The following is a 12,218-nucleotide window of genomic DNA, read 5'->3' as shown; positions in this document are numbered from 1 at the left end:
TTGATTTAGAAGAAACACCGATATAGCTAGATAATACTATCAATTATCTAATTACTACCACATTTTATATTAATTAGTATTGTAATTTTCATTGTTATTAATAAATGTTATATGAGTGTTATAAACCAAATCTTGAATTCTATTCTAGTTCTATTCTATTTTGGGGAAATTTCAGAAATTCAAATGTGACGTCACTTTGTTTGCGTTGATCTCTTTAACTAACTCGGCTGTGAATTTTTATGTGCTGGTTTATGTTGTTTTATGTATCCGTTTTTATTCTGTAGTTAGTCACCACTTCGGTGTTATCATGTATATCTATTATATAGTAATTCTTTTTTATAAATTTACTGTTTGCATAAGTATGAATTATTCTAAATACTAAGGATTTTCTTATCCCAGACATATAACCTTCGCCGTATTTGGCACAACTTTTTGGAAATTTTGGTCCTCAATGCTCTTCAACTTTGTACTTGTTTTGGCTTTCGTACTTTTTTGATCTGAGCGTCACTGTTTAGTCTCGTGTGGACGAAACGCCCGTCTTGCGTATTAAATTTTAAACCTGGTACCTTTTGTTAGCTATTATTCGTACGTTTCTCTGTCCTATATGTTCTCCCATTTATTTGTATTGTAGTCCTGTCATGTATTGTTGTCATTTTAATGTTATATTTAACATTGCCATAAAAGCGGGAGGTTTGGCTAGCCACAAAACAAGGTTCAACCCACCATTTTTTTCTTCAATTGTCCTGTACCAAGTCAGGAAAATGGCCATTGTTATATTATAGTTCGTGTCTGTATGTGTTACATTTTAATGTTGTGTTTCTGTTGTGTCGTAGTTCTCCTCTTATATTTGATGTGTTTCCCTCAGTTTTAGTTTGTTACCCGGATTTGTTTTTTTCTCAATCGATTTATGAATTTCGAACAGCGGTATACTACTGTTGCCTTTATAATAAGATAAATTCCATAACTTAGAATGTCAAAGCACATTTAACATGTTGAAAGTAACCAATGTCAGTAGTTTTATGTTACTATAACAGATAGTACTTCTGTAGCTGGTAGTAGTGTCGAAGATCAACAGCATTGGTATTGACTTAGTTATCGTATAAAATTAACGGAACATATTTTACAGCACTACCTACGCGGTATATCAAGTATGTTTAACATAATACATCTCAAGATTAATAACCATATATTCGTGCCTGCGTATGTTTTGTGAATCTTTGGATACATTTAGTATACTGATTTGATATCGATGACCAACTTGCATCTGAAATAAACATCTTGTATCTTTGAAAGTATGGTAGGTAATCTGCGACCGTGTTTTAAACATGTTTAACTTATTGAAGACCGCTCTGCTTCAGCACATGTATTTAAAAGTTGTTTTTCTCCAAAATCGTTCATTTAGAAAGGAATTAAATTATTACAAATGACAAAATAATTAAAACTGTAAGACGAAACATTTTATCGTAAGGAAACAAAAGATCTGAATAGTCATGTCATGGTCGTGTATTTCTTCATTGTTAAAAAACCTTTGAAAGTTTAAAATTACATATCAGTAGAATGTCTTTGCCAGTGCCTTTGTTTAAATAGTTAAATGAAATAAAGGACGAAAGTGTTACACAATACAACTGATACAATAAATTCGGTGATTCGTTGAACACAAATTGGTTACACATGTCGTCGCTGTGTTAACGTTTTTGCTGTCACATATTAGACCAAAACATTCAGCAGTTTCTGTCTAGGGAAGACATTATTTTAAAAGTTTACAATACAGGGATTATTGCTACGGACTACGAGCATCAACACATTTATAAAAATAGAATCGAGTAAACTTTTCAATATATCAAAATCCAAAGAATATTACACTGCATTATATATCAACTTTGTATTTTGTAAGCTTGCGGTAAATAGCAGATGGTGAATGTACATCGTCTTCAAATCAGATATACACTCGTTGATAGCGGTACCATTTCGTGCAACGCATGCATCTCCAAACATACAAATCCACACAATTTGGGCACAGGAAAAAATTAGTAAAGCTACAAATTAGACGACTATTTTGGTTTATTGAATCTTAAGAATACGAAATTATTACTCTTGCGAGTTGATACACTGATTGTAGAGGTAAACCAAATCGCGACATTGACCTAAAAATGTATTTACAGTCGATTTCAATCATTCTTTCACATTCTAACAAGCAGATGTGTATACGTATTCGACTTAAAATGACCTTTTACGCACATCCTTTGATAAGATACCATTAATGAAAATATCGCAATATGTATAATACGGTTTGATTTAAAAAAAATAAGGTATGAAAAGTGGTCATATCATTCTTTTACTAAAATTGAAACACTACAAAATGTATTGTTTTGTCCGCATCAATCTGACTTTTTTATGTGTTTTCCACACACCAGGAACACTCAAACTCAAACAAGTGAAGGAGGACATATGACAAAAACGAACCTAGAAGAATGGGTAAATTCTTCTCAGGTCATAATTATGTGAAAGTTTATGACGAACTTCATATATTTGGTGAATAATAATATGTTTGCATAGTTCATAAAATTGACAGAAAACATCAGTGCTATTTTCAATACTTTGTTAATCTAATAACGGTTATGTTGCATATTACAAATTTCTTCCGAGATTTGTTTTATCGAATTAATATTGCCATGTAAAACTGTATATTCAAACATTTTTGCATATATTATTTTTTTGCGATGTAAACATGGTGCGTACCATTCATTTTGAGCATTTTGTGCTAGAAAAGGCTATCGAAAATACAGTAACCAGATATATCTGGTGCTGAAAATATGTAACAATGTCGGAGCTAAAATATCATCTTGATTTGAATTTTTTCTACAAGTCCCGCTACCCCTATAAGTGGACACGGTTTCTTTTACAGACAGTAAAACTAGACTAAGCTGATGATAATGTAGGAACTATGATTACTTAAAAGAGTTGTTGTATAGTTGAATTACAGTTCATTGAGTATACCATAGACATCTCCTTTTCTTAAAAATTGTATGCCTATTTTTTATAATTTTATTGGAATGTAAAAACCTTGAAGCGTGGAAGTATTCCTAGATAGTTGATGTTCAAACAGAAATAAAAAGAAATTTGTTATGGAATGTTTCGGCTCATTAAGATAATTTTGAAATTGCTGGAACTTATATGCAATATAATAATTAATCGTTTCAATATAACAAACTATAAATTTTGCAAATGGCAAAAGCAATGTTTTATTAGGTTTTTATGATGATAACCAAAGAAACATCATAATGCTATATAATACCTCTATGTTGCTTCACTGTTGTTTTATACGAATAAATTTTCCTGATCTTATGAAATATTGTCTGCATACATCAACATTTCAAACTCAATATGTCTTTTCTGATAACTGTAATTGGATATACTGGCTGGGACTTTAATTGAAATAATATCATAGAAAAATGTCAAGTTAGAGAAACAGAGTCTTAGGTAATCCATCAAATGTGGTTAAACTTAATAAAGTCAATATGCATTGAGACAGGACATTTCTTTTTAAATAACTCTTACGTACTCATTCCTACAATAATTGTTTAAAATTATTGTCGTTTGAATTTGAAAAAAAATGTTTATACTATATAATGTGCTGTTGTTTTTTCATTAGTAAAATTATATACAAAATAATACAATGTAAAATGAAAATCCATTGAACTCAAATAATTTCACATAAGGTGGACGCAACTGTGATTCATTTACTGTGCCTAATCTAAATTCTCAGTGAAAATAAATATATATATATAATAAAAAAGGCAAATAGAAAGGCACTTTGAGTTTAAAAGGTATGGTGATATTATGTGGATGTCACATGGTCTACTAATTGTGTTATTCTCTCAGAAATTCACAACATGTAATCAATTTGATATATTGATTTTTAAAGACCTCTACTCTTAGATAATCTTTGAATGCAGGGGTTTAACGGTATTTTACTACAATAACTTTCGTTTTCTTATATCTCATTGGCATTCATACATCCTGGTGAATCATGTGAATGTTAAATCAAAAAAAGCGGCGAACGCATGGAATTAATAAAGTGTTGTTTGGCTATTTGAAAATTTTCTGTTTTCTTATTTAAATTTATATTTCTTAATATAAAAATAGATTTGTAACTCTTTTTCTTAACTGATCGTCAGGTAATAATTATTCAGCTTATACTTATTCATACAAATATAGTCTGCAGAATAATTGATATCAATTAACTGCTTCGTAACTGGATGTTTTTCTTGAAATTTACAAAATATAGATGACCTGAAGGTAGTTCAGGGGTTTATCGCCATCTTGAATTGTACAATCACAGTAAATAATCGGTCTAGTTCTTTGCCCAAATCTGCAAATTTGGAAACAGATTTGCAATGTATTGGTAACACTGTTTATTTATATAAAGAAAACTTAGTTATTCATTGCATTATCGAAAATGTTTTAACAAATACCAAATGTTTGTGCTTATAGAATTATTTTTTCAAATAAGTCATTTAAGGGGTGACTCTTAGTATAAATTTATACTGGACATATAGGGAAATTTTCATTTTTTACTTGTAGCAAGAAAACAAGTTCGGTGACATCATTTTTTCTTTTTATTTTCTTAACACATATTATAAAACCTATCTTCTCATATTTTATTTCAAAATTCTGTCACATAGATTTCTTTGTATGCACACACATGTGTTTTTTACATGAACAATCTAAGCAAATTTTGGCAATTTTGAACGACTCGTACCTTGAAAAATAGCGCGGTGACCCATACTTTTTATCATTGTTTTGAAAAAGCATAAATCTTCATTTTGGCAAAGTATAACAAAATTTTGTCATTTTTTTTCTGTACCCCTGAACTACCTTAAACAAGAACCTCTGAATACGTGATGAGTTCAGTATTGTACCAAATAGGTAATCTAATCAGTTAGCAATATTTATAAAATTTCAGAGAAAGAACATTTAAAGCTTTCCATTTGTCAATACCAACATACATGTCCCATATCGTAGTTTAAACATATCTCATTGAATAGGTCAAGTGCGTCTATGCTCATTTTACTCATACTTCACAACGTAAATCTTCTCTACCAAGGTTTTATTAATGACCGACAGATATCGACTAATTTGTATCGATATCTTTACTACATACAAAAACCTGTAAACTAGCTTTTTATCTTGGATTCTTGTAAGTCTTATACATCTAATTGTTCTGCATTTAGCTGCTTCCCTAATTACAATTAGAAAGGTTGATATTCACTTTTGTAGAACAATTGAAGGCCTTTCTATCTTACATTGTGATAGTAAAGTGTACATGCACCTGATATTACCACCGTGTTTTTGTTGATACCATAAAAATATAAGGCTCCTTTGTTTGATTACATAACGGAGATGATAAACTACTTCCGGTCTAAAAAGGCAATTTTCGTAGGTATTATAATAGCTTTATTAACATTGATAAAAGAAACATGCAATTTCAGATATTTTTTCTTCAATTATTGAAGATAATTTGCCTTTTCCGATTTACATAGAAGTCTTTCGAGTTTAATAAGAAAGTAACACGTACTTGACACTTAATCATAAAGTACAGTTTCTTAATACTTGTACATTTTGTGTAAAAATAGCTTTTCCCGGTTAACATGGTTTATATAAAGATAGGTATTGTACAAAATAGGTAATTTAATCAGTTAGCAATATTTATAAATTTCAGAGAAAGAACATTTAAAGTTACTTACTTTAAAAAAAAATAAATATGTTTATAACATGTATAAATACAAGTTAAACAATCAATACAGATAAGAACCTTTTAACTGATCAATGACAAACTGTATGCTACTTTTATAATTCCAGAAATAATGGGCAATAAAAACATAGCTGCCAGTATTACCAAAAATACCGATGGAGAATAGAAAAACGATAACAATGCATTGAGAGGACATATACAGTACTAAAACTACTTGTTCAACATGGAGAAACTACCTTCAACATCAGGAGGCCTAAAAACTTCTATACCACAAGAATTACAGGAGGAAATCGACGGGATAGCTGCAAAACTACCACGAGTAACAGGTATCTATAGCTCATTCAATAAGCACATTAAGTTACCTGACATTATTACTCTATTATAATTTGTTTTTATTGAGAACATTTTTTTTTACGTTTGACGGACCGTTTTTTAGAAAGTGAATAATTGTAACTTAAAGACGCTCGTAAAGAAAGTAACGTCATTATAAAATTATAAAAGGGAGATAACGAGTAAAAATTGTCCTACAGTAAAATATGAAAAGCAAATTGTAACGCTATTGAAAATCTTGCGCATTGTCATTGGCTTGAATTTGGATACAAACTAAGTTTCTTGATTGACACCGTGATGTCACAGTCTGCATTGTCATGGAACGGGAAAATTTGAAAAAGCCCTCTTCCGCAACGATCTAAATGTTCGATCATTGTGATTTTCCTATATTGCGGCTGACTGGTGCGTTTTCGATAAATCTGCGTTCTCCCGATTGAAATACATCCGGTTTGTCCGTTGTTTTTCTTTTTTTGCATCCGCGGCATTCAATACAGCATATCAAATTTTCATTTTTACATGTCATGTTGGTATTATCAATTTTTGTTTGTCCGGTTTATGTCTTAAGTTCTCTTCCGATATACCTGTAGATTACTGCACTTTTACCACATCGAGTATCCTTACATATTGACACTTGGAATTGTTTTCCTCTCTGTTTGATCGAATTTTACACGGGTCGAAAGACATTTTAAGTTTTTCGGTTGCCGTTTTCAACTAGTTAATGTACTTGACTTGACTATAAGGATGCCACAGGTACAGTAACGTATACTTCATATCGTGACTTCAAACTATAATTTTAACATAACGGTCGGTTTGAAAAATAACTTTGCATGACTCTTTTGCAGAAGTGATAGTTAAAGATCTGTTGTTATATAATGGTTCATTTAAGAATATGTCAATGTAAACCAATGTTCATATCAGGTTACGTTCGCATAAGCAATGTTTAATCTCAGTACTATCCATTTACATTTATTTGGTTTATTCATCTTTATAGGATGTTAAAATATATCAATGTTTCTGATATACCATATAAAATGAAATAAAACAATTGAAAATGTGGTTTGCTAGATTAGACATTTATCATCAGAGACCAAATGCATATTTGCAACTGTAGATTAATTAATGACTTTCAAAAATGAGTTAAATCCAGACTGTATAGAAATCTTCAAAAGTCTCAGCATACTAGTACAAAAATGTGAAACAGTTTAGATAGGAAAACAAAGGAACTGTCCTATGACAAACCAATGAACGATAAAGAAATATGACAGAAAGCAGCTAAATACATCAATTGAATTGTCCCTTTTTCCGGTGATTTTGCAACAAAACATAAAACTAATTCTTAAAATGCAGTTGGAAAAGGTTTAACTCATCAGATCACACAAAGGGTTTTCATTGTCGAAGGCCGTACGGTGGCCTACATTTGTTTACTATAATTTTATTTGAATTTTTGGGGATAGGTGTTTAATTATCAGTCATACCACATCTCCTCATTTGTACACAAATGACATCTTTATTGCGCCTCAACTAATTTTTTTCCGGTAAGATTGATAAATCTACACTCTGTGTACAATTGTTCTTAATGAAAACTAAAACCAGTGATATCCCTTTCCCACACCATGTCAAAAAAGTAAAAATGCTGAACTCCGAGGAAAACTCAAAACGGAAAGTCCCCAATCAAATGGCAAAATTAAAAGATAAAACACATCAAACGAATTGACTACAACTGTCATATTCCTGACTTGGTACAGGCAGTTTCTTATGTAAGTGTAAGTCTTTTTATCTGCATTCCACTGTTTAAGATATAGACAATATGATGATTCGATCAACAGAAGCAGATTTGTGTCGTAACTGTGATTGGTAGATATATGTTACATATCAGTGGCTATATTTAGAGGATGTGTACTACACCAGCTGAATTGATGCAGTGGTTTGAAAGAAACAAATATACACAACTCATAAGCTGTTAAAACAAATACCAATACACAAATCTAAAATAACATTTCATTAATGTCGAAAATTATTTGGTTTTCTGCATTTGACGGATTATAAAAAGCAATAATATTTAAATCCTTATTTATAGCAAATCTAGCAGATTTAGATGATAACCAGAAAAGATGGCTGATTGTTGGAATATGTCTTCACAGCGTAATATCACCAGCACTGAGGAAATATATTGTTCCAATTTTAACAGTACTTTATAATGAACTAATTCGCTATCAGAAGATTGATACGCAAACATATCCAACACATTTAAAGCAATATCCACCAACAAACGCCTACCTGAATTACGAAGCCGTCAACAACAACAAAGCAACGTATGGTTATCAGAAGGCAAAGTATGACTACACAATCAAGAGTGTTGTTGATTTATCCAAGCTATTTCTACAACCACACATGGCACACTATACAGGTTTTGATGAAACATGCGACTCCTCCGCTGTGCTTGGATTAATCATCAACATTGATAAGTTCTTTCCAGTTGTAAAGTCAGATGCTGAAGATGTAAGCATCTGTGTAAACTGATATGACCTATCATTTGTGTCCCCAAAAATCGATGTTTCATTGTTAAGATATAATATTTGCCAGTGATTCATAGTAACGATCTTCCTTTGCAAAACAATGTTACACAATTTGAGTAACTTTTTGTCTAGAGACACTTCAATTACAAACTTATGTCAAACATTATTTAATATGCACAAACGACTATACATCACTATAAATCACTATGTGTGACTACGGGAGAACCTTCATTTAAAATAGTTTGTAAAATAAATTTAATTTGTTGAGATGACAATAAATCTCTATTTCTTATAACTAGAGAATCATCATTTACAAAGTTATGTAACGTATAAGCTTATATCCTCAAATGACTATAAATCTCTGTTTGTTATAATGAGAGAAACTACATTTACAAAGATATCTTAAACATAAATTGACATGCTCAAATTACTTTAACTCTCTATTTTTGTTTACGAGAAATGTATGTAAACCATTGGTGCAGATGATCAAATGACTAAAATTACAAAACAAACAGAACAGATGCAATGCATTATGTGAATCAGGCACTTAAGTATTGAAACACTCATCATTTGACGGAGATAAAATCAATAAAGTAAATACAAAAATCAAATGTTTGAAATGCTGTATTATCGGTGAAAGAGACTTTCGATTTGAAAACAATATCGTCTTCAAGATTAAAAGTTTTTTGTATCTAATTGATACCTGGTAAAGCTGTCGAATCTTTCAACTCTCAATAATCAGTCAGTTTTCCATAGAGTGAATATGTTTTTCAGAAAACATTTTATTCATCTTTTTTTCAATTTGATTAAGAAAGTCATTGTCACATGATAGCAAAATAACATTTTTTTTTTAATTTCTTTATGAGTACCACAGAAATGTAGTGACAACTGTGATGTTTTGGTAGCAATTGTAAGATTGCCAACAATTGTTGTATCTTAGTCGTTGAATACAAGTTATAAATGTAGTATACATTTCCTATCATGTCAGGTACGGAAAAATATAAGGAATCCCTGGGCTCATTGTGATTTCACTGAATGGGACGCTGTAAAGTATGCAGATTCATTCCAGCTGATGGAGAAGCTAGTTAAAGACCTCAGTCTGAGTTCCAACGAAGAACATCAAATCATAGGGGAAATGACAAAATGGGAAATAAATGGTAATAAACAAATAATTATTAGTATTTTACTTGTATTTGTAGTATTTGTATTTTATCCATCTAATGAGTTAAGCCTCTTTCAACTGATTTTTATAGTTCGTTCTTATATTGTACTGTTACACTACTGTCCCAGGTTAGGGGAGGGTTGGGATCCCGCTATAATGTTAACCCCGCCACATTCTATTTGTGCCTGTCCCAAGTCAGGAGCCTGTAATTGGGTGGTTCTTGCTGTTGGTTATATGAATTAATTGTTTATTGTTTTGTACAGTTGTTGTAGTGTCCTGTTGCACCACTGACCCAGGATTAGGGGGAGGGTTGGGATCCTGCTAACATGTTTAACCCCGCCACATTCTGTATGTATGTGCCTATCCTATATTGTCGTTTGTTTATGTGTTACATATTTGTTATTCGTTCATTTTTTGTACATAAATAAGGCCGTTTGTTTTCTCGTTTGAATTGTTTTACATTGTCATTTCGAGGCCTTTTATAGCTGACTGTGCTGTATGGGATTTGCTCATTGTTGACGGCCGTACGGTGACCTATAGTTGTTAATTTCTGTGTCATTTGGTCTCTTGTGGAGAATTGTCTCATTGGCAATCTTACCACATCTTTTTTTTTATATTTAGGTTGCTGAATGTCTTTTGAGACAAATTACATGTACATACTAGTAGACAATATTATGTTTTGATACTACTTTCACATGGTATCATCATAAATACTGTATATTCGTCATAACACTGCCTTTTATGTTAAGGCGGAGTACAGCCAACACCAAGCAATCACTAAAGAAATTGAGAGCTGTATTATCTAAAGTATACTTAAACATGTTGACATAAATGCATGAATTTTTTTTTATCTTGTATTTTTCTTACATTAACGGTGGTATTTCAATAAATTTCAGTCCTGTTATCTATGATGAGTGAATTTCATAAATTGACCTCAATTCATTTAGGAACATAAAAGACATGGCTAAAGATTATGTAGACTTTAAGCCGTGAATTATAAATTGTAAATTATAATGCTTTATTCAACCTTTTTCGTTCAGGTAAACATTTTTTGAGTGGTACAACTCTTGGTCTGGAATTAGTCAATGATATTCGTCAACAAACACAAGTTTTAGCTGAATATACAAAACTGGTAGCAGATGAAACAGATCAAAATTCTATGAGAATCAAGAATGTAATGGAAAATTTCGATATCCTCCTTAATAGATTAACTCAGTTAGAGAAAGAAATGAAGACAGGATTTTTGGAAATAAACAAAGTAAGTAAGACTTTAGTAATTTTGTTGGAAACCTCTGGCAATTTTTCTTATCGTGTTCATTGTGATCTTTTCGGGACATTATTAAATGGCTTCTTTGAAACCATTAACTAACAAAATCTGTCATCTGATCATTATGTTTTACTTGCAAAAAGGAGCGATCGGATTCATTTGTTAAAAGTTATATGGATCTGTAACTATTCCCATTGAAATAAAAAGTATTATGCATACCCCAATCGTTCATTTGTTGATGGTGTTAAACAAAATGACTTCACAGTTAAATATAAGAAATCACGAATAATGTCCTGTTCCTTTAATAAGTTTTAAGTGAAACTGATGCATTATATGCTAAATTTTCTAAAATAGTACAAGTAATATACATGTTCCTTTACCTGACTTTATGACAAGTACAATTACTTATATACAGACTATAAACAAGTTTATTTCTTCGGAATTTAGTATCCCTATTTAGGCTAAACGTTTTATGTCATGCTCAATCCAAAATATAACTTTACTTCAGGACTTAAATATAATGCAATGTTTGGCTTATATCTAAAACAACAAAGCATTTAGAGCTAATCTGATGAGAGGTAAAAATGTTTATTAGGCCAGCTCTATCAGCCCTGAAATTTTCAGATGAATCTAACAATCCATTGTGAAATTGCTGCCACTTAATTGGTAATTTTAAGGAAATTTTGCAGATTTTGGTTATTATCTTTAATATTATGAATGATAAAGATAAACTATAAAGAGCAAAAATGTTCAGCAAAGTAAGATCTACAAATAAGTTCGTATGACCAAAATTGTTAATTGGCCCCTTAAGGAGTTATTGTCCTTTAAAATCAATTTTTCACAATTTGTTCATTTAGTTTGCTTACTTTAAAAAAATCTACTCCTTTGAAACTGCTGAATCAATTTCAGCCAAACTTGGGCTGAATGAGTTTCAGAGTATCAAGTATAATTTTTGTATTTTATTTTCTTGTACGTCAAGAAACATAGCCATAGAAACATTGGGGTAAAATGAATTTCTTTGATTTTGAAGAAAATATGACAGATACAAAGAACATTTCAATGGAAGTTTTAAGCCATTCATTAATATATATTGAAAAGCAAAAATAATCATTGATGAAAGATTTAAGCAAAAAAATTACAGGTGAGCGATTCAGGCTCTTGAGAGCCTCTTGTTTATCATAACTTAAA

At 31.0% G+C, this 12,218-nt stretch overlaps 1 protein-coding gene across 8 annotated transcripts in view; it reads left to right on the top strand.

Annotated features, from left to right (window-relative positions):
• The window catches only part of LOC127710807 (uncharacterized), a 69,573-nt gene that overhangs the window by 36,314 nt on the left and 21,041 nt on the right, over positions 1–12,218 (top strand). For 7 of the 8 annotated variants that reach the window (XM_052216767.1, XM_052216762.1, XM_052216763.1 and 4 more), the window contains exons 2-5: positions 5,863–6,081; positions 8,163–8,584; positions 9,590–9,758; positions 10,804–11,021. In XM_052216767.1, coding sequence (XP_052072727.1) covers positions 5,979–6,081; positions 8,163–8,584; positions 9,590–9,758; positions 10,804–11,021 — 912 coding nt within the window. In that variant the 5' untranslated portion in view covers positions 5,863–5,978. The remainder of the gene's footprint in view (positions 1–5,862; positions 6,082–8,162; positions 8,585–9,589; positions 9,759–10,803; positions 11,022–12,218) is intronic. The other variant, XM_052216765.1, reaches the window with a different exon arrangement.

The sequence above is a fragment of the Mytilus californianus genome, unplaced genomic scaffold (assembly GCF_021869535.1).
Source record: "Mytilus californianus isolate M0D057914Y unplaced genomic scaffold, xbMytCali1.0.p SCAF_8, whole genome shotgun sequence".
Lineage (NCBI taxonomy): Eukaryota > Metazoa > Mollusca > Bivalvia > Mytilida > Mytilidae > Mytilus > Mytilus californianus.
Note: the sequence above shows the minus strand (reverse complement) of the source record. Positions and strands in the feature narration are given on the sequence as shown.